This window comes from Diaphorina citri, unplaced genomic scaffold (assembly GCF_000475195.1).
Source record: "Diaphorina citri unplaced genomic scaffold, Diaci psyllid genome assembly version 1.1 scaffold716, whole genome shotgun sequence".
In the NCBI taxonomy this organism is placed as follows: domain Eukaryota; kingdom Metazoa; phylum Arthropoda; class Insecta; order Hemiptera; family Psyllidae; genus Diaphorina; species Diaphorina citri.
In genome coordinates, this window is record NW_007378149.1 from 23,068 (window position 1) to 46,314 (window position 23,247).

At 40.6% G+C, this 23,247-nt stretch overlaps 3 protein-coding genes across 4 annotated transcripts; 2 read left to right on the top strand and 1 right to left on the bottom strand.

The window, feature by feature from the left end:
- The first annotated feature begins 6,335 nt into the window (after window positions 1-6,335).
- Window positions 6,336-15,809, top strand: LOC113468367. Its single transcript, XM_026825203.1, has 5 exons — window positions 6,336-6,506; window positions 6,936-7,321; window positions 8,480-8,750; window positions 8,810-9,462; window positions 15,558-15,809. The coding sequence occupies exons 1-5, from the start codon at window positions 6,336-6,338 to the stop codon at window positions 15,778-15,780; spliced, it is 1,704 nt and encodes a 567-aa protein (XP_026681004.1). The 3' UTR covers window positions 15,781-15,809.
- LOC103511441 (E3 ubiquitin-protein ligase rnf8-A-like) lies at window positions 11,819-15,442 on the top strand. 2 transcript variants are annotated; one of them, XM_026825207.1, is made up of 6 exons: window positions 11,819-11,930; window positions 12,291-12,356; window positions 13,016-13,081; window positions 13,644-13,703; window positions 13,917-14,133; window positions 15,076-15,442. In XM_026825207.1, the coding sequence occupies exons 1-6, from the start codon at window positions 11,910-11,912 to the stop codon at window positions 15,084-15,086; spliced, it is 441 nt and encodes a 146-aa protein (XP_026681008.1). In that variant the 5' UTR covers window positions 11,819-11,909; the 3' UTR covers window positions 15,087-15,442. The 2 variants fall into 2 exon arrangements, with proteins under 2 accessions (XP_026681008.1, XP_008474387.2); XM_008476165.3 differs by lacking the exon at window positions 13,644-13,703 and having other exon boundaries at window positions 13,857-14,133.
- Window positions 15,810-19,054: 3,245 nt separating the features above from the next.
- On the bottom strand, window positions 19,055-23,136 carry LOC103511449 (kinesin-like protein KIF3A). Its single transcript, XM_026825206.1, has 5 exons — window positions 22,995-23,136; window positions 21,782-21,978; window positions 21,202-21,635; window positions 20,897-21,112; window positions 19,055-20,807 (listed from the first exon to the last, which is right to left on the bottom strand). Exons 2-5 carry the CDS (start codon window positions 21,918-21,920, stop codon window positions 19,653-19,655), a joined length of 1,944 nt encoding a protein of 647 aa, XP_026681007.1. The 5' UTR covers window positions 21,921-21,978; window positions 22,995-23,136; the 3' UTR covers window positions 19,055-19,652.
- Window positions 23,137-23,247: the final 111 nt, after the last annotated feature.

The following is a 23,247-nucleotide window of genomic DNA, read 5'->3' on the forward strand; positions in this document are numbered from 1 at the left end:
AATGAGTACCTATTGGTTACACATACCTAGATTGATGTGTACCATTACTACTGAGTTCTAAACACTCTCAGTACCTTTTGAAAAAAAAGATTGCTTAAACTAGTGATTTAGGGTTTTAGAGGACTACCTATAGAACTTGGAAAAGGGAACTCAGAGGGCCCCTAAGGTTTAATCAGGGCCTAAATCTAATGAGCAGATTTCCTCAAAGTATACAAGTAAGATTACCTAGGGATATTGATCCCTAAAAAATAAAATAGAGTAATCCCGGGATCTACAAAATAAAATAGAGTAATCCCGGGATCTACAAATTAGAGATAAGGAGGCTCAGCTGAAGGCCAACTACTACAAGAACTTGCAAGTAAGATTACCTAGGGATATTGATCCCGGGATCTACAGAAAGAGTAGAGTGATCCCGGGATCTACAGAATAGAGTAGAGTAATCCCGGGATCTACAGAAGAAGACAGAGTAATCCCGGGATCTGCAAAATAAAACAGAGTAATCCCGGGATCTACAAAATAAAATAGAGTAATCCCGAGATCTACAAAATAAAATAGAGTAATCCCGGGATCTACAAAATAAAATAGAGTAATCCCGGGATCTAAAGAATAAAATAGAGTAATCCCGGGATCTAAAGAATAAAATAGAGTAATCCCGGGATCTGCAGAATAAAATAGAGTAATCCCGGGATCTGCAAAATAAAATAGAGTAATCCCGGGATCTACAAAATAGAGATCAGGAGGCTCAGCTGAAAGCCAACTACTACAAGGACTTGCAAGTAAGATTACCTAGGGATATTGATCCCGGGATCTACAGAATAGAGTAGAGTAATCCCGGGATCTACAGAAGAAAACAGAGTAATCCCGGGATCTGCAAAATAAAACAGAGTAATCCCGGGATCTGCAAAATAAAACAGAGTAATCCTGGGATCTACAAAATAGAGATAAGGAGGCTCAGCTGAAGGCCAACTACTACAAGAACTTGCAAGTAAGATTACCTAGGGGTATTGATCCCGGGATCTACAGAATAGAGTAGAGTAATCCCGGGATCTGCAAAATAAAATAGAGTAATCCCGGGATCTACAAAATAGAATAGAGTAATCCCGGGATCTGCAAAATAAAATAGAGTAATCCCGGGATCTGCAGAATAGAATAGAGTAATCCCGGGATCTACAGAATAGAGTAGAGTAATCCCGGGATCTACAGAATAGAGTAGAGTAATCCCGGGATCTGCAAAATAAAACAGAGTAATCCTGGGATCTACAAAATAGAGATAAGGAGGCTCAGCTGAAGGCCAACTACTACAAGAACTTGCAAGTAAGATTACCTAGGGATATTGATCCCGGGATCTACAGAAAGAGTAGAGTGATCCCGGGATCTACAGAATAGAGTAGAGTAATCCCGGGATCTACAGAATAGAGTAGAGTAATCCCGGGATCTACAGAATAGAGTAGAGTAATCCCGGGATCTACAGAATAGAGTAGAGTAATCCCGGGATCTACAGAATAGAGTAGAGTAATCCCGGGATCTACAGAATAGAGTAGAGTAATCCCGGGATCTACAGAATAGAGTAGAGTAATCCCGGGATCTACAGAATAGAGTAGAGTAATCCCGGGATCTACAGAATAGAGTAGAGTAATCCCGGGATCTACAGAATAGAGTAGAGTAATCCCGGGATCTACAGAATAGAGTAGAGTAATCCCGGGATCTACAGAATAGAGTAGAGTAATCCCGGGATCTACAGAATAGAGTAGAGTAATCCCGGGATCTACAGAATAGAGTAGAGTAATCCCGGGATCTACAGAATAGAGTAGAGTAATCCCGGGATCTACAGAATAGAGTAGAGTAATCCCGGGATCTACAGAATAGAGTAGAGTAATCCCGGGATCTACAGAATAGAGTAGAGTAATCCCGGGATCTACAGAATAGAGTAGAGTAATCCCGGGATCTACAGAATAGAGTAGAGTAATCCCGGGATCTACAGAATAGAGTAGAGTAATCCCGGGATCTACAGAATAGAGTAGAGTAATCCCGGGATCTACAGAATAGAGTAGAGTAATCCCGGGATCTACAGAATAGAGTAGAGTAATCCTGGAGGCAGGAGGCAGTGCCTTCTATGCCTGCCTTCGAAGAACTAGATCGTGGGTTCGATTCTCTCTCGGGACGGACTTATTCTAAACAGTTAAGGTTCGGTCTCGGAACGTCTGGCTTTCTCCTGTCCTCACTTCGCTTTCTGGACTAAAAGACCTTAGCAGTTAACATTTTTTTTTTTAAAGAAGGTTGATAGAGGATTGCTTCACCACAGATTATTCATAAGTTGATTTGATTGATTTGAATAATTATACTGTCGACTCTCCCTCCAGCCTGAATTTGGGCAAGGAAAACATCCGACCTCCCTGTTCTATAGCCTGTGAAGAGGCTACCTATTGCTTCACCACAAATAATGATTTCTTCTTCTTCTTCTTCTTCTTCTTCTTCTTCTTCTTCTTCTTCCCAGTCTTTTCCTGTTCATGATTTGATTTGAATAATTATATTGTCTACTCTCCCTCCAGTTTGAATTTGGGCAAGGAAAACATCCGACCTCCCTGTTCTAAAGCTTGTGAAGAGGCTACCTATTGCTTCACCACAAATAATTAATGATTTCTTCTTCTTCTTCTTCCTAGTCTTTTCCTACTTATATTATATAGGGTTCATGATTTGATTTGAATAATTATATTGTCTATTCTCCCTCCAGTTTGAATTTGGGCAAGGAAAACATCCGACCTCCCTGTTCTATAGCTTGTGAAGAGTGAACACCCTGTATCTAGAGTGGAATATTAAAACCAAGCATTTTTTCTCTACCTTTTTTTTCAAGAGGTTTGACAGAGGGAACTGTAACTACTTTGGTCTTATCATCCCGAAATCGAAGAGAGAAGGAAGACAGGATAGGAGAAAGCCAGCCGTTCTGAGAATGGACATTATCCCATCAGGATAAAATCCGCCCCGGGCGGGAATCAAACCCACGGCCTAGCGCTTACAAGGCAGACGCACTACCAACTAAGCTAACTAGGCTGGGATATCTATCTATTGTAGGTAACTTTTATTTTTTCTTTAAGGCAGTGGTTCCCAACCTTTTTCCCCAAACGTACCCCTTGGGTACCCGGATTTAATCTCATGTACCCCCGCCACCATCATAATGAGTAGGTACCTATTGGTTACACATACCTAGATTGATGTGTACCATTACTACTGAGTTCTAAACACTCTCAGTACCTTTTGAAAAAAAAAAAAACGGTTCGAGTCCAGGTCAAGTCTTAAAATTTGGCTTAAGTGTATTGAGCGGGGAACGGCATTTGTGATAAGCATTTATGCTTTGCACAGTTGAAAATGTTATAATTCTTTGAAAACAAGTAAGCATTTTAATTTACTTTGATTAATATGTTTGTCAGTCAAAATGACTGCTTGTGTAAATTTTGGGTGTCCTTTACTTAACCTTGTGTATGTGTCATTTCAGATGATGGATCTAAAAGAAATGCTGATGACAGAGGAGAAGGATAAAGCACAGCGTGAACTAGCTGAGGTAATTATTAATACTACAGCGTGAACTAGCTGAGGTAATTATTACTACTACAGCGTGAACTAGCTGAGGTAATTATTACGACTACAGCGTGAACTAGCTGAGGTAATTATTACTACTACAGCGTGAACTAGCTGAGGTAATTATTACTACTACAGCGTGAACTAGCTGAGGTAATTATTACTACTACAGCGTGAACTAGCTGAGGTAATTATTACTATTACAGCGTGAACTAGCTGAGGTAATTATTACTATTACAGCGTGAACTAGCTGAGGTAATTATTACTACTACAGCGTGAACTAGCTGAGGTAATTATTACTACTACAGCATGAACTAGCTGAGGTAATTATTACTATTACAGCGTGAACTAGCTGAGGTAATTATTACTACTACAGCGTGTGGTCTTGTGGTGTGGTTCGCGGTGTTCATTCTTTACTTTTTTCCAAGGAGCTCAAGAGTCAAGTAGCTTTTTTCTGCCTTTTAAGCACTTTTTTCCTATAGTACAGAGTACAGTTTAGTCTTTTTTCTGTCTTCCAATCCACACTCTAGCAGAGTTGTATTTAGTAACTTTTGACCGTTCATTCACTAACTGCCAACATAAATCAAGACATTATCAATGATCATAGGTTTGCACGGTTTCAAATCATAAGCACCAAAGGCACGGAAGATCCCAGCTCTTCATGTTTTAGGGGTAAGTATATCTTGTGTGGAACTTATGGAAGAGAAGATTCAATGTTTCTTTTGGTGCATGTATATGTGGGCTTTCCATAACTATACTGATGTGGTGGGGACTGGGTCATTATCATTGTTAATATAGCTATTATCAGCCAGCCTAGTTAGCTTGGAACGGTGCCTGCCTTGTAAGTGCTAGAGTACAGGTTTGAGTCCCACTTGGACTTGGGGTAAATTTTATCCTAAACAGAGACAAGGCTTGCTCTCAGAACGGCTGGCTTTCTCCTATTCTGTCCCCTCTTTGACTTTTGGAGAAAGAGAATAGATTTTTGATTTTCTAGTACACTGATTTGGGTCATTATTACTGTTATTATGGACCTTTGTCTTCTAATTGCTGTGGTGATTGGTAAAGTTTGTGTGTAACTGCCTGTTTTTTATGTATGGAATATGGACCTATCTGGGTATACATTTTTTTTTTAGACTTATGCTAGCCATTCACACTTACACCATCTGTCAGACAGTCAGAACCTGTGTGGTGGGAAAAACTTCAGACCTATGTCTCTCAGACTGTCTGAGAGAGTTACGTCTCTCACACTGATGAGCTTTTTCCACCACACAAGTTGTGATTTTCTGAGCATGAGTGGCTGGTGTAAAAAAAAAAAAAAGATTCCTAAGTCAACAGGTACCCTGCAAGCAAAGCTGATATTGGTCTGACATTTTTATCAAAAAAAATCTAAAGAAATTGCTATTAGATCTTGGTATTGTACTGTTTAATCATTATCAACAATTGAAGTGGGCTGAAAAGAAAAATTACTACTCATATTTCATTAGGAGTTCAAGTTGCACAATTATTTCAGCAGTCTAGGATATTTTTTTTTTATTGGAACTCAGCAGCTAGACAAAAAGGGTGTTATTATTATTATTTTTTTTTTTATTTATGAAATCCATCGAATCTAACATCTAACCAATCCAGATTCGATGGATTCAAGAATCATACAGACTCTGTATGATCCTTAACCTTTGGATTCCCTTTCATTTTTCTTACAAAGAGATATTTTTTTTCCTTTCTCTTTGGAATCCCTATCTTCTACCACTGTAAACCATAAATCCAGTCCCTGAGTCCAGGATACCTTGGATTCACTGGATTCGTATTTTCAAAAGACATTTCCCCCCCCTTAATCCATTATTAATCGTTGTTCTTCCTCGCGTAACCTCCGTGGTCGAGTGGGTTCCTTTCTCTTTGGAATCCCTATCTTCTACCACTGTAAACCACGAATCCAGTCCCTGAGTCCAGGATACCTTGGATTCACTGGATTCGGATTTTCAAAAGACATTTTTCCCCCTTAATCCATTATTAATCGTTGTTCTTCCTCGCGTAACCTCCGTGGTCGAGTGGGTATCACACTAGGCTTGCACGCAGGAGGTCCGGGTTCAATTCCCGGCGGGGCCGAGGTTTTTTCCAGCTCTGTACTTAGTTGGAGTTCGGGGTGCACTCAGCCTCGTGAGGACAATTGAGTACCTACTTTAATCGAGTAGCGACCAGTGGCGGCATTACAAGTCGAAGAGACGAACGATAATTATGATGATTGAGTAAATGAAAGACTTGTAATACTGTGATACCCAAAAAGTTGTGAAAAAGCTCTCTGCTTTACCACAAAGATTCATGATTTGATTGATTTTGATTTTTTTTTTTTTTTGTTCTTCCTCTCTCGCTCCTTGCGAGTCCTTGCACAACTGTATGAGAGGTCTAGGACAAGTTTCTTTTTATTGGATCTAAATCCACAACCTACGGGTAACTATCAGTATCCGCCAACTCAATATTCCTCCTATAACCCAAACCAACCTTACAACTCTTATCAAGCTTATCAGCCTTACCGAACCGAAGGCTACTATCCTCCCCAACCTTACAGCACTAATCAACCTTACCCCTTCCAACCCAACAATCCTTCCCAATCTCATTATCCTTCCCAACCTTACAGCACTAATCAACCTTACCCCTCCCAACCCAACAATCCTTCCCAATCCTACAACCCTTCTCAATCTCATTATCCTTACCAACCTTACAACCAATCCCTATCCTCCAACTATTACCCATCTTACACGCCCACAATGAATTCCACACCAGCGGGGAAAGTGAAACCAGAACCAAGCCAAGGTCATCAACAGACTTCAGCTCTGCACTCTGGTGGTGATTCGGTGCATCTCTTGGACACGCCAAATCTGGAGTCGCTTCAGACCAACGGGTCCAGTGAGAACTTCGCCAGGTACGTTTTCATACTTGTAAGTACAAACCAAATAAAAGTCCGTTCACACTTGTCGTTCGGAAAAAATCGTGTCGTGTGTAGTGTGAACACTCTCATTTAAATTACATTGCCTACAGGACATTCGAGAAAAAAAAAAGAAATCGGATGAAACTCACGACAAGTGTGAACAGGCTCTTATTTGTGGTCATCTCCGAAAACAACTCTAAAGGTTTAAACTGACCAGCCTAATTAGCGCGCCTGCTTTGTAAGCGCTAGGTCGCGGGTTCGATTTTAAACTGGCCAGTCTAGTTAGCTGGGAGGCAGTGCCTGCCTTCTAAGAATGAAACTCACGACAAGTGTGAACAGGCTCTTATTTGTGGTCATCTCCGAAAACAACTCTAAAGGTTTAAACTGACCAGTCACTAAAATCAAATCTTATTTGAACCCATTTTTCATTTTTTCACAGATGTCTTTGATACAATACTCCAGAGACTTTCTGCTCTCAAAGAAATGTCAGCCCGTTGACAATTTAGATGTGCTAGCCTCCATTAGTCCCTTGTTAGATATTCTTACAAAAGGAGGATCAAAAACTGTTCAAATGACTCTGACTAAAAAGAGCACCAAGAAAAAGTCTCCTCAGGTTTCGTCAAAAAAGTCAGGTTTGAATTCGCTGAAAAGTGCTGTTGATATGTACATGAATTCAAATGACACATTCTATGATGCATGTGAAAGTCTAACTACAAGTAGTAGTTCAGGTAGCACATACAGTGGAAGTCAGGATTTAGGAGCAGCTAGCTCCTCTTTGGTCCCACCTTGTTCTGCTGAGACTGTGCCTAGTTCTGCCATACCAAGGTAAAGCTCTATAATAAGTATCAATGTATCATGGTTTTGGCTTGGGGGAGGGTAAATCTACAGTGGAAGTCAGGATTTAGGAGCAGCTAGCTCCTCTTTGGTCCCACCTTGTTCTGCTGAGACTGCGCCTAGTTCTGCCATACCAAGGTAAAGCTCTATAATAAGTATCAATGTAAGTATCATGGTTTTGGCTTGAGGGTAAATGTACTTTGGGAGGTTACTGTGTATTTTTGTGTGGGTTTCCATTATTATCAAGTTGAACAATTACCTATTTCAGCAGTCTAGGATAAGTTTTGTTTTATTGGAACTCACCAGCTAGACAAAAAGGGTGTTATTATTATTATTATTGTTATCAAGTTGCACAATTATTTCAGCAGTCTAGGATAAGTTTTGTTTTATTGGAACTCACCAGCTAGACAAAAAGGGTGTTATTATTATTATTATTTACGAAATCCATCGAATCTAACCAATCCAGATTCGATGGATTCAAGAATCATACAGACTCTGTATGATCCTTAACCTTTGGATTCCCTTTCATTTTTCTTACAAAGAGATATTTTTTTTTCCTTTCTCTTTGGAATCCCTATCTTCTACCACTGTAAACCACGAATCCAGTCCCTGAGTCCAGGATACCTTGGATTCACTGGATTCGTATTTTCAAAAGACATTTCCCCCCCCTTAATCCATTATTAATCGTTGTTCTTCCTCGCGTAACCTCCGTGGTCGAGTGGGTATCACACTAGGCTTGCACGCAGGAGGTCCGGGTTCAATTCCCGGCGGGGCCGAGGTTTTTTTAGGCTCTGTACTTACTCGGGGTGCACTCAGCCTCGTGAGGACAATTGAGTAGCTACTTTAATCGAGTAGCGACCAGTGGCTGCATTACAAGTCGAAGGGACGAACGACAATAAATACGATGATTGAGTAAATGAAAGACTTGTAATACTGTGATACGTACCCACAAAGTTGTGAAAAAGCTCTCTGCTTTACCACAAAGATTCATGATTTGATTGATTTTGATTTTTTTTGTTCTTCCTCTCTCGCTCCGTGCACAACTGTATGAGAGGTCTAGCACAAGTTTCTTTTTATTGGAACTCCTCATTCCCCCCCCCCCTTAATCCATTATTAACCTTTGTCCCCCCTTTTGTTTTCCACGGACAGGATTCAGTACTCTCGGAACTTTCTCCTTGCCAGACGATGCGTCCCCAACTCCGGTGAAGTGCTCGCTCAGATTAACATCTCCAATTTCATATCCTCACCATTCACACAAGGAGGTCTCAAGAAAATCCTCCACGTGAAGAAACAGTTCTCAACAAAGACCTCACAAGCTTCGGTATTGGATGCTAGCTCAACTAATCAGACGGAAAAGTTGGTCTCAACAAAGACCGAGTTGCAAGGTTCCGTCTTGGCTGCCAGCTCTACCAATCAGACAGCAGATAAATCGACCAATGAGAGTGCTGGCCTACTCACCTCAGTTAGTCATGTCTCTAGTATAAGTTGGTCTCAACAAAGACCGAGTTGCAAGGTTCCGTATTGGCTGCCAGCTCTACCAATCAGACAGCAGATAAATCGACCAATGAGAGTGCTGGCCTACTCACCTCAGTTAGTCATGTCTCTAGTAATTCTGATTGGAAGCAGCACTGTGTAAATCCACAACCTACGGGCAACTATCAGTATCCGCCAACTCAATATTCCTCCTATAACCCAAATCAACCTTACAACTCTTATCAAGCTTATCAGCCTTACCGAACCGAAGGCTACTATCCTTCCCAACCTTACAGCACTAATCAACCTTACCCCTCCCAACCCAACAATCCTTCCCAATCTCATTATCCTTCCCAACCTTACAGCACTAATCAACCTTACCCCTCCCATCCCAACAATCCTTCCCAATCTTACAACCCTTCTCAATCTCATTATCCTTCCCAATATTACAACCAATCCCTATCCTCCAACTATTACCCACCTTACGCGCCCACAATGAATTCCACACCAGCGGGGAAAGTGAAACCAGAACCAAGCCAAGGGCATCAACAGACTTCAGCTCTGCACTCTGGTGGTGATTCGGTGCATCTCTTGGACACGCCAAATCTGGAGTCGACGGAGTCGCTTCAGACCAACGGGTCCAGTGAGAACTTCGCCAGGTACGTTTTCATAGTTGTACAAACAACCAAATAAACGTCCGTTCCCACTTGTCGTTCGGAAAAAAATCGTGTCGTGTGTAGTGTGAACACTCTCATTTAAATTACATTGCCTACAGGACATTCGAAAAAAAAATCTGGTGTGAACATCACACGACTTTCCTTATCCTATTGAATGATGCTTGTTTTTATGATCTATATTAACTTTTACAATATTTCTAACTGTTTAGTCGGTATAGCTGAAAACCGCCAAAAACGGTCAAAAACCGCCAAAAAGCGGTCAAAATACCGCCAACCGCAGCACCTATCTCAACCAAACGTTTCGTGTCGCATCCTTGTCACATTTGACATCTACATACCAAATTTCAAGTCTCTAGCTCTTACCGTTCTCGAGATATTTTGTTTACAGACAGACAGACAGACAGACAGACAGACACACACACAGACAGACAGACACACACACGGACCAATGGCTGAAACTTTGTATTTAGGCTCTAGGGACCACAAAACGTGTTTTGGCACTAAAATCTGACCATCGAAAATTTGACCCGATTACATTACTTTCCTTCCTATAGGATAAGGAAAGTAAAAAAGTAGTTAATCCCTAAAAGGAATTTAGCTAAAAATCGAACTGATTTGTTTGCGGTGAAACTGAGAGCCGGAAAAACTTCGACTCTGCCAGGAATCGAACCCGGGACCTCCGCTGTGCAAGCCTAGTACGATCCCCACTCTGCCACACAGGTTGCTCTCTCCAGATAAATTTCTCTTTTAATTTCCGTGCCCGAGTGGGTATCACACTGGACTTTCACACCGAAGGTCTCAGGTTCGATTTCCGTTAGTGACTAAGTTTTGTCGTGTTGGAATTCGAGGCTCACTTGGCCTCGTAAGGATACTTGAGCAGCTACTTTAATCGGGTGGCGGCATTACCAGTGTCAAAGGATTATTGAATTGAATTAATTGCAAAGGAGGCTCTTAGTAATGATGTGATGCCTGTGAATCCTGTAATATCCACAGAAGTTGTGAAAAGGCCCTACCCCTCTACCACAGCTAATTTATTATAATTTGACTTGTGATTTCATAATTTTACCCTTTTTCTTAATTTTGATTTTAATTTTGCAGATATTTCTGTTTCCACAAGTCGGGTGTACATATAGTCAAGCTTCCTCTGGTAGATCAACTGATAGCACTGGCGGATGCTGATGAAGGTAACTAGAGGGTCAATCCAGAACTGACTCGATAAAAAGAGCCCCAATTCGAAGACACAACTTTCCTCATAATTTTCGTAGAGTTTTTATTACAAATAAAATTGATCCTTAACCAAGCTAAAAACATTGACATGTGTGAAATCTCGAATCAAAGACTGAAATGAAACTCACGACAAGTGTGAACAGGCTCTTATTTGTGGTCATCTCCGAAAACAACTCTAAAGGTTTAAACTGACCAGCCTAATTAGCGCGCCTGCTTTGTAAGCGCTAGGTCGCGGGTTCGATTTTAAACTGGCCAGTCTAGTTAGCTGGGAGGCAGTGCCTGCCTTCTAAGAATGAAACTCACGACAAGTGTGAACAGGCTCTTATTTGTGGTCATCTCCGAAAACAACTCTAAAGGTTTAAACTGACCAGCCTAATTAGCGCGCCTGCTTTGTAAGCGCTAGGTCGCGGGTTCGATTTTAAACTGGCCAGTCTAGTTAGCTTGGAGGCAGGAGGCAGTGCCTTCTATGCCTGCCTTCGAAGAACTAGATCGTGGGTTCGATTCTCTCTCGGGACGGACTTATTCTAAACAGTTAAGGTTCGGTCTCGGAACGTCTGGCTTTCTCCTGTCCTCACTTCGCTTTCTGGACTAAAAGACCTTAGCAGTTAACATTTTTTTTTTTAAAGAAGGTTGATAGAGGATTGCTTCACCACAGATTATTCATAAGTTGATTTGATTGATTTGAATAATTATACTGTCGACTCTCCCTCCAGCCTGAATTTGGGCAAGGAAAACATCCGACCTCCCTGTTCTAAAGCTTGTGAAGAGGCTACCTATTGCTTCACCACAAATAATTAATGATTTCTTCTTCTTCTTCTTCCTAGTCTTTTCCTACTTATATTATATAGGGTTCATGATTTGATTTGAATAATTATATTGTCTATTCTCCCTCCAGTTTGAATTTGGGCAAGGAAAACATCCGACCTCCCTGTTCTATAGCTTGTGATGAGGCTATTGCTTCACTACAAATAATAAAATTAATGATTTCTTCTTCTTCCTAGTCTTTTCCTACTTATATAGGGTTCATGATTCGATTTTAATAATTATATTGTCTATTCTCCCTCCAGTTTGAATTTGGGCAAGGAAAACATCCGACCTCCCTGTTCTATAGCTTGTGATGAGGCTACTTAAATTTCACTTTCTGTTTCCATCTGTTTTAGCTCAAGCTGAACAAACTACTTCTTGAAGAGGAAAGAGACAAAATGAAGCAGGAATGTAAAGAGGTACGTACGGTATATTTTCACTTTTGTCGCTTTTCACGGGCCCCGTAGACAAGCTAAATCCTGGCTTCCACTAACCTCACTGGTGTAGTGGTTAGACGGTGGACTCTGGTTCTGAAGGTTGATGGTTCGAGTCCAGGTCAAGTCATAAAATTTGGCTTAAGTGTATTCAGCGGGGAACGGCATTTGTGATGAGCATTTATGCTTTGCACAGTTGAAAATGTTATAATTCTTTGAAAACATGTATCCTGGCTTCCAAACATTTTAATTTACTTTGATTAGGTAATATGTTTGTCAGTCAAAATGACTGCTTGTGTAAATTTTGGGTGTCCTTTACTGAAACTTGTGTATGTGTTATTTCAGATGATGGATCTAAAAGAAATGCTGATGACAGAGGAGAAGGATAAAGCACAGCGTGAACTAGCTGAGGTAATTATTACTACTACAGCGTGAACTAGCTGAGGTAATTATTACTACTACAGCGTGAACTAGCTGAGGTAATTATTACTACTACAGCGTGAACTAGCTGAGGTATTTATTACTACTACAGTACTACAACGTGAACTAGCTGAGGTAATTATTACTACTACAGCGTGAACTAGCTGAGGTAATTATTACTACTACAGCGTGAACTAGCTGAGGTAATTATTACTACTACAGCGTGAACTAGCTGATTTTTACTATTACTTAAATACTTTGATGCAAGAAGTTATTTGCTTAGGTCCAAGGTTTTCATACAAGAAGGGCTTGCTTAGGTTCTTTTGGGGTAAAATGGCTTTTCTAGTGAGGAATGTTGTTGAGAATTTGTTCCAGAATGAATCAAATTGTTACCCCTCCCTTTATTCATCAAGGTACGCGAGTTTTTGTAAGTCCTCCCAATATGAATATTTTCTTACAGAAATGGAATACTATAAACGTAATACCTAACCATGTTTTACTAAAAACTCTGTGAATAGGCTTTTGCTTCTCCACAAAAACTCATTGAGAATTTTGGTTGATTGTTTAATCCCAGATTTTTTTTCATCGCCTGATTGCCTTATCCTTGCCCTTATTGGTTGTCACAGGGTTTATTATTATTATTTTTTCAGGCTATGAGGTTCAACGAAATGTTACTGACTGAAGAGCGAGACAGATCACGCCGTGAGTTCATTCAGGTAAGTCAGTGTAGCTATCTTTTCCTCTTTTCCCGGCCCCACTCAGGTCAATGTTGTTTGTTGTTGTTGTTTACTAATGCAAAGGAATTGATAGTATGTCATTTTCCTGCCCACGCCCTCAAACGAGGACCAGGTTAGGAGGCGGGTAGTTTGTCGCCAAATGGAGAGAAAAACCTGCCTCGGTGGCGTAGTGGCAAAGACGCTCGCCTGGTAAACAGGAGGGCGTGGGTTCGATCCCAGCCGAGGCATGAAATTTTATCATCACTTATTTGAGAATTTGACCACATAGTAATTTTTAATTTTTATCAAGTTTCCCTACATTTTTCAAAACTCTCAGAACATACATTTTTCATATAAATGGTATACCCATCCGTATAAGCAGAGCTTGTGCCACGGATGGGGAAAAAATTCGGAGCTAACCTCGCCTAGTGGTTACCTTCCACTCAAGAGTCTCTTGTTATTATTAACACAATTAAAAAAAAAAAAAAAATCTTTGGTTTTGGTTAGCTTGTCAGATTTTTTTTTTTTTAAGATAATTTCAAAGTTATTCTTGTTTGGGCAGATATTCGAGACGGAGTTCGAGTGTCCCATCTGTCACGAGATGACCGTGGATGTCACCATCCTGGGGACCTGCTCCCATGTGTTCTGCCGATACTGCATCACCGACTGGACTCGAACAAAATATCTTTGGTTTTGGTTCGCTTGTCAGATTTTTTTTTATTTATTTATTTAATTTATGCTGTAAGATAATTCAAAGTTATTCTTGTTTGGGCAGATATTCGAGACGGAGTTCGAGTGTCCCATCTGTCACGAGATGACCGTGGATGTCACTATCCTGGGGACCTGCTCCCATGTGTTCTGCCGATACTGCATCACCGACTGGACTCGAACCCGGGCCCCTCCACTGTCATGCCCGGTGTGTCGGCGCGCGTACACGCAGCCAGACATACACCAGTTCGCCATGGGGCAGTCCCTGCTGGACAAGATTGAGGATAAACTGCCCGAAGAGTTGTTGAGGACTCGTGAGGAACTGGTGGCTGAACGCAGGCGAAGTAAGTAGACGGTTCTGGGTTCGATTCCCATTATTGAAAAAAAAAGAAGTAGAAAAAAACAGTAGATTTTGGGTTTGAACAGGTCTTAAGAAGGTCCCGGGTTCGATTCCCACCATTGAAAAAAAAAAAAAATTCAGTTTGTATTGTACAGATTTGGGAAAGTAAGTAATGCCACGCTTTTCCTTGGCAGTGTATCGATTCGATTCGATCCGGTTTCCGGGTTCGATTCCCACCATTGAAAAAAAAAAACACTTCAGTTGGTATTGTACAGATTTTGGGAGAAATATTCAATACTTGTACATAAAAAAAAAACTGGATTTTGGTTCCGATCAAATCTTTGGGAGGTCCGGGTTTGATTCCCACCATCTACAAAAAGAATCTTCCGTTTGTATTGCACACATTTGGGGAAAATATTTATTGCATTAAAAAAAATAAAAATAAAAAAATAAAATAAAATAAATAAACAGATTCTGGGTCTGAACGGGTACCTATTTGGGAGGTTCCGGGTTCGATTCCAGTAAAAAATACATGCGCATTTCAACGCGTTACTTTCTGGTAGTCTTTTGTTGACCCGCATTCGGCGCAAATATGTATGGTCTGTTCTTGCCCATCTGATGAGCTGCTCATTACGGGACGAGCATGCTACGACACAGACTCTAAAGACCCGTTCCCAAGTGTGAGTTTCATCTGATTTTTTTTTCCGAATATCCTGTAGGCAATGTAATAATGAGAGTGTTCCCACTACACGCGACACGATTTTTTTCCCGAGCAAGTGTTAATGGATGAGGCTATTGCTTCACTACAAATAATAAAATTAATGATTTCTTCTTCTTCTTCTTCTTCTTCTTCTTCTTCTTCTTCTTCTTCTTTCTTCTTCTTCTTCTTCTTCTTCTTCTTCTTCTTCTTCTTCCTTGTTTCATTATATGCCGTTTCTCTTTACAGATCCTGTTTGACACGACCATGCGGCACAAACAGCTCCAGGTTCTGCTCTTGTCATTCCCTGTAAACATGTCACGCTTTCCTTTGGCCCACATACTGTTTCTCAAACCATGTGTCGCAGAGAGAGGACTCTTGAAAAGTGTGCCGTGGTGGCAACAACTTTGAGAAGCACTGGTCTGCATACTGTCCCAAACAATGCTTTTCAAACTATGTGTCGCAGAGAGACGACTCTTGAAAAGTGTGCCGTGGTGGCAACAGCTTTGAGAAGCATTTGTCTACATACTGCCCCAAACAAATCCTTCCCTGTACGTGAAACGTGGTGCTTCCTAAATCTCTTCGTCGAAAAGAGCTGTTCGTTTACTTTCCCTACGAGTGCCAAAATGGAGAGAACATTGTGCTCTCCTCAAACCGAGAGCATATGCCAGCCTAGTTAGCTAGGGTTCATGATTTGATTTGAATAATTATATTGTCTACTCTCCCTCCAGCTTGAATTTGGGCAAGGAAAACATCCGACCTCCCTGTTCTATAGCGGAGAGTGAGCAACTGAAGCGGCTGGAGAAGCAGTTTGAAATCCGGCTCAAGAATCAGCAGAAAATGATAACCAAAAAGCACGAGAAATTGCTGCGAGATCAGGAGGCTCAGCTGAAGGCCAACTACTACAAGGACTTGCAGGTAAGATTACCTAGGGATATTACCAAAGGATATTGATCCCGCGATCTGCAGAAGAGAACAGAGTAATCCCGAGATCTGCGGAATAGAACAGAGCAGGGGTGGCCACTAACCTTACCTTCGTAACCTTCGGGAGCCGCAATCCCATAAAGCCGATTCGGGGCTTGCCACGCCGCAGGCGAAATTTTTGGACTTGGGCCTTTAAGCCTAAAACGGTTCGTCTTGTCCTGGGTTCGAATCCCACCATTGAAAAAAAAACACTTCAGTTGGTACTGTACAGATTTTGGGAGAAATATTCAATACTTGTACATAAAAAAACTGGATTTTGGTTCCGATCAAGTCTTTGGGAGGTCCGGGTTCGATTCCCACCATCTACAAAAAAAAATCTTCCGTTTGTATTGCACACATTTGGGGAAAATATTTATTGCATTAAAAAAAAATACAAATAAAAAAATAAAATAAATAAATAGATTCTGGGTCTGAACGGGTACCTATTTGGGAGGTTCCGGGTTCGATTCCAGTAAAAAAAAAAAAGAAAAACCCAATTTTTCGATTACAAAAAATACATGCGCATTTCAACGGGTTACTTTCTGGTAGTCTTTTGTTGACCCGCATTCGGCGCAAATATGTATGGTCTGTTCTCGCCCATCTGATGAGCTGCTCATTACGGGACGAGCATGCTACGACACAGACCAAAAGACTCTAAAGGCCCGTTCTCATTTGTGAGTTTCATCCGATTTTTTTCCGAATATCCTGTAGGCAATGTAATAATGAGAGTGTTCCCACTACACGCGACACGATTTTTTTCCCGAGCAAGTGTTAATGGGCCTTATTGTAGCGGTTGTTTCATTGTATGCCGTTTCTCTTTACAGATCCTGTTTGACACGACCATGCGGCACAAACAGCCCCAGATTCTGCTCTTGTCATTCCCTGTAAACATGTCACGCTCGAACAGCTCCAGGTTCTGCTCTTGTCATTCCCTGTAAACATGTCACGCTTTCGTTTGGCCTACATACTGTTTCTCAAACCATGTGTCGCAGAGAGAGGACTCTTGAAAAGTGTGCCGTGGTGGCAACAGCTTTGAGAAGCACTGGTCTGCATACTGTCCCAAACAATGCTTTTCAAACCATGTGTCGCAGAGAGACGACTCTTGAAAAGTGTGCCGTGGTGGCAACAACTTTGAGAAGCATATGTCTACATACTGCCCCAAACAATGCTTTTCAAACCATGTGTCGCAGAGAGGACTCTTGAAAAGTGTGCCGTGGTGGCAACAACTTTGAGAAGCATATGTCTACATACTGCCCCAAACAAATCCTTCCCTGTACGTGAAACGTGGTGCTTCCTCACTCTACGTCGAAAAGTTGCTGTTCGTTTACTTTCCCTACGAGTGCCAAAATGGAGAGAACATTGTGCTCTCCTCAAACCGAGAGCATATGCCAGCCTAGTTAGCTTGGAGGGCAGCGTGCCTGCCTTGTAAGAGCTAGGGCGCGGGTTCGATTCCCGCTCGGGCGTATTTTATCTAAAACAGATAAGGTTCGTTCTCGAAACGGCTGGCTTTTTTCTATCCTGTATTCCTTCTCTCTTCCAGTTTGGACGACGACGACGATAATAGACGATAAAATGGAGCAGTTACAGTTCCCTCTATCAAACTTATAAAAAAAAATGTCGAAAATTAGTGGTATTCGTTTATTTTTCTTGTGAATGCAGAAATGAATAGACCTTTCCACTCGGGTCTCTTTGGACGAAGAACAGTGAATAAAAAAGCAACCCCCGTGGTTGAGTGGGTCACAAGGTCCCGGGTTCTATTTTATCTAAATCAGATAAGGTTCGTTCTCGAAACGGCTGGCTTTTTTCTATCCTGTATTCCTTCTCTCTTCCAGTTTGGAGGACGACGATAATAGACGATAAAATGGAGCAGTAACGATAATAGACGATAAAATACAGTTCCCTCTATCAAACTTATAAAAAAATGTCGAAAATTAGTGGTACCTATTCGTTTATTTTTCTTGTGAATGCAGAAATGAAGAGACCTTTCCACTCGGGTCTCTTTGGACGAAGAACAGTGAATAAAAAAGCAACCCCCGTGGTTGAGTGGGTCACAAGGTCCCGGGTTCATTTCCAGGCGGAATCGAATTTTTTTATCGGCACTGTGGATTTTGGGGGTATGGGGGTCTCACGGGTATGAGCTATGAGCTTAGCAACCAGTGTATGTGGTGGCGTTACCGGTAAAAAAAAAAAAAAAATAGGTAGGTAGGTAGGTAGGTAGTATAAAAATGCGGCACTGAAAATGCTGTGATACACACTAAAGTTGGTACAATATTACTGTATTAAGTCTATAATGTTATGTAGCAGTAAAAAAATAATTATTCATTCAACATTTATTTTTATTTCAGGTATGAGTACGTAGGTATTTTGATTGTGCTGTTTTCTGTACCCTTCCTCTGAGAGAGAGAGGTTCTGTCGTTCTGTGATTGAAAGAAATATAATAATTTGATATTTTTAATTTTCTCAAAGTTGCTTAAATATTTTATATTCCTTTTTTTTACCAATATATAATTTCTAAAGACTCATTTTTATTGTGGGAATTAAATAGTCAATATAGACATTTTCATTTATATAAAAAATATCTGTTGTGTTTTTCTCTTTCAAGTCAGGATGTTCACTGTAGGATAAGCGCTAGGTCGCTGGTTCGACTCCCGCCCAGGGCAACAAACTTTATCGTAAATAGTATTGGGTTCGTTTCGGAATGGTTGGCTTCAATCAATTATTTTTTATTGTCCAAATACATGATAGTATGTTAACAATGTTTTTATACAACTTTCTCCTACTCTGTCCTTTCTCTTCGATTTCGGGACCATAATATATATGACCTCCGAGCAGAATAGAAGTGACAGGACGCAGAGCAAGAGGCAGACCAAAGAAGAAATGGGAGAATTGCGTGAATAAAGATCTGAGTGAGAAGGAATATGATCTCCACATACCAAACATCCCTGCTCAAAGTTCCACTTTATGTAAACACTACCTACGTAGGTATCTACCTATTAAAGTTCCTTCTATCAAACCTCTGAAAAAAAAAAAAGAAAAAAAAAAGTTTAATGTACGAACGTTAGTCAGGGTTGCAAATTTTTGCTTTAAATTACAATCCTTGGTACCTTCCTCTAATCTAATAAACCAAATTGGTCCATATGGTGCCAACATAATTGTTTCATATCGTGAAGAAGAAGAAGAAGAAGAAGAAGAAGAATATATATGACCTCCGTCCGACTTTTTTTTCATTTTTTAATTGGCTTAAAAAAAAAATAAATAAAATAAATTTCATAGTGTAAAAATATCTTTTGAACTAAATCGTTTTATTGAATTGAACTAGATTTAAATAAACAAAATAATGAACTAGTATACAACGTGGAAATTGCGATAAAAAACAAAATAAACTAAAAATAAATGCGATAAATATCCAACTAAATAAAATAAATTAGTGATAAATAACAATAGTGTGCATGAAAAGCATACAAACATAAACACAAAAGCGTGACTAGATAAAATATTTGGAATGATAAAAGCGGGATGAACATTGAAGAGTCTATACTTAGGTAAATATAAGATGAGATATAAGTAAGTAATAATAATGATTATAACAATTCTCCTAAACCATAAAAAAGTAAAAAAAAAAATAGCAATCGCACTTCGCAATTGTTATGACGAAAAACTACAGAAGAAAAACCTTGGTAAACATTGTATAACCATTCTAATAGCAGTTGTGACGTCAAATTATGAAGTGCAAAGTTGTATAGTTGCTATGAACCCTGGTATAATTTGCACGATTTGGAAATTGCTCATGAGCGCATTCTCTAATATCGCCTTTGAGTTGAATTCGTTGATAGTACTGTGAGAGATTAGCTAAATAGCTATCTCTAAGGTTGCATTTTATCCGAACGGAATGCAGACTTGGATCTGCCTCCTCCCTGACCAGATCCAGAGTTTTTCACTTTCTCCGACGGATAATATCTGTATAGATGTGAGAAGTCTGGCTGAGCTATCTGTGTAGCTGTTGTGTCCTCAGGCAGAGGTACTATCTTCCTCATGTTATTCCCAGTGTATGCTACACACTTCAATTCCCACTCCCCGATGTCTTCATTCCAAGTAGCATTCTGTGTCATAAGCTCGAGGTATTTAGTCGGGATGAACTTCTGAATAATCGCCTGCTGGTAGGAATACTCCTTGGTGATTTGTCGTACATTATCCAGGAAACCTTCAATCTCCTTGCGGTTCTCCCGTTGCACATCTTTCCTCTCCTCCTTAGCCGCTAGTAACATGGAGGACACCTTCTTCAGTTTCTTGCTAAGTCCTTCCGATTCTTCTTGTAAACTTGAATACTTCTCTTCCATATCAATCCGCTCAGCATCTTTCTCCTGAATATTCTTCTTCAGTTCTTCTTCTTTCTGTTTCCGATGTTCCAGCTCTTGTGCCGCAGCGTCTAGTAGTTGTTGCTGTATTTCCGCTTTCTCCAGGAGATTCTCACCACCCACCAGTACTTTCTTCTGCAGGAGTTCTAGTTTCTCCACCATACTCTGATGATCACTCTGTGCGCGCTTTAGTTCTGCGTCCGTTTCATCTTCTATCACTTCACTTGGTTCTACACATGGTTCAGTCTCATCTAGTTCAGGTTCAGGGTTTGGTGTAGGTTCCTCACGAGGTGGTGGCACACTCGCTTCTTCCAGTTTCTTCTTGAGTTCTGATATTTCCTTCTGATATTTGATGAGTAGCGCATCCTTAGGATCCTGATTGACTCTGGCTTTGTTACAGATCTTCTTCACACGACTAGCGTACCGCAGGGTGCTGATAGTTTCTTCATAGTTATAGGAAGCGGGACCCACAGTGGCACACATGACGGTTTTTGAATTGCCACCGAGGGAGTCTTGCAAGATTCTCGTTAGTTTGGAATTCCTATACGGGATGTGCGTGCATTTCCCGTCCACCAGAGCAGAAATAACATTTCCTAATGTAGACAGGGAGAGGTTGATCTTGGACGCTTCCTTGAGCCTCTGCCCCGAGGCTCCGGTTTTCGCCTGTCGTTCGCTTCCCGCCAAGTCCACTAAGTGGAGTCGTCCCATCTGGACGCTTCCTTGAGCCTCTGCCCAGAGGCGCCAGTTTTCGCCTGTCGTTCGCTTCCCGCCAAGTCCACTAAGTGGAGTCGTCCCATCTTAACATGTTGTGTCTTGGCGTTCTCAAATGAGTACGAGCTGGTTTCTATGATGATTGAGAAGATGGCGTGTGAGCGGGAACTCACTTCATTCATAGCTGTAGCACCTACACTTCTGTTCTTATTCCCTAGGGACATAATCTTCTCCATATCATCCGCATTATTAGCAATGTATGCTGACAGGTCCTTCACATACACACCGATGTCAGGTCTCTCCTTCACTTCCAGACACTGGTCCTTGTTCTTGCATTATTAGCAATGTATGCTGACAGGTCCTTCACATACACACCGATGTCAGGTCTCTCCTTCACTTCCAGACACTGATCCTTGTTCTTACTCAACAAGTCTCGTATTTCCTCGTTGTAGATCTCAAAGTACGAGACTCGCACGAGGAACTTAACACTCTCGTCTGCCTTGGCGATATGACCGAATATATGCGCGAAGGAGTTGGGAATAATACCTTTGAGTTCCGGTACATTGTTGACACCCTCCATGGTGAAGGTTTTGCCCGTGCCTGTCTGTCCGTACGCGAAGATCGTTCCATTGAACCCAGACAGAACTTTGTCTACGATAGGGCGTGCTGTTTCATTATAAATGTCAAGCTGCTTGGAGTTTGCATCAAACACTGTGTCAAATGTAAACGTCTTGGGTGGTTCATGTGCAGAGCCGGCTGGATTCTTCACCGTTATGATACCATTGAGTAGATCAACAGTAGAATAGGGCGTGCTGTTTCATTATAAATGTCAAGCTGCTTGGAGTTTGCATCAAACACCGTGTCAAATGTAAACGTCTTGGGTGGTTCATGTGCAGAGCCGGCTGGATTCTTCACCGTTATGATACCATTGAGTAGATCAACAGTAGCAATGTCTACATGACCAGCATCTGATTCTTTCTTACTTAGAGGACGTACACGTACAAACACACGCACGTTTTCTATCTCCTCAGTTTCTGCCACCTCACTCAGCTCTTTCTGACTCATCTTGTACTCTTCAACTTACTCTTCCTCTGGTTAACTTGAGATATGTTGCCAATGTACCCTGCAAAAATATGAAAGATGATTCAAGTGAGGTACAAAATTAACAAAAGAATGGGGTTGGTATTGGTTACCCACTACTTGAATAACATTAGGAATAACCCCTCTAATCAAAGTATGTATCCCAAACCACTGGTGGTAAAAAAAAAAAAATAAAAATAAAAAATAATAAATAAATAAATCACTGGTCATGAATGTGTTAATACCTAGTTAATATTAGTTGTAGCTTGTAGCTGATCAGTGATATAAAAATGATGGTCTGTAGCCACACTTGATTGGCTTATCCTAAATAACAGTCAACCATTGTGAGGACCTGTACTTGTTCTTTCAAAACAGGGCAAAGTCTTTGAAGAGAGTAACAGTTAAACTGGTTAGCTGTTCTTTAGTATAGGGTCATTCTCACAACCTTAAGGGCCCACAGAACAAGGCTTGGAAATGTTAATCAATTATTATTATTATTAATATATTTGTGCCTTATTTTTATTTATTTTTTAAAGGTTTACAATTACATAATAAACAGTATAAATACATTATGTATGTATTATACATAGGTACTTAAAGATAAATGCACCTACCTTCAGCATTCAAATCTGTTCTACTATTATAAAGTCCTCGCTCTAGGACCTAGAGACATATACTAGCCTACACTTGGTTCAATAATAATATTGCTTATTTATATGCTAGAACGGAATCCAAGAGTCCTTTTATTCCCGCAATAGGGGTTAAGTTTTTACAAAGTACCTAGAGTACTTTGTAAAAGCTTAACCCATTCTAAGCCTCAGTTTGGGCTTTTTGTGTATGTACTAGGTACTTATTAATATTGTAGTCAAATCCTAAAATATGGTTGATGGTAAAATTACATACATGGGCTGGGATAGGACCCACCCTTCTTATTACCAGACAATTAGGTGTCTTGAGCACTATGGCACTATGCCATGGTAGGTCTATGTTTAAAATCTCCTACTTGGGAAAATTGATAAAGGTAAGTACTTTATTTATGAAGGTTAGTACTTTACTTACATTATGTCCAATGAACAACCATTAAATTAGTGGATTTTTAGTTATTGTTGAGCAAATGAAGAGATTTTCTAAAGTGATTCTTGCAAACATTTTGAACAGAGAGGGAGATGAATCAGCTTTTGGACTGGTAATGGTAATGACGTGTGTCACGGCATACGCTCTCGTAGGCGATGACGTTACATCAAATGTCCCGACCAAAGCTCCCTCGCAGGCAACACATTAATCTGTTTGTGCACATGCATTTCTGCGCAAT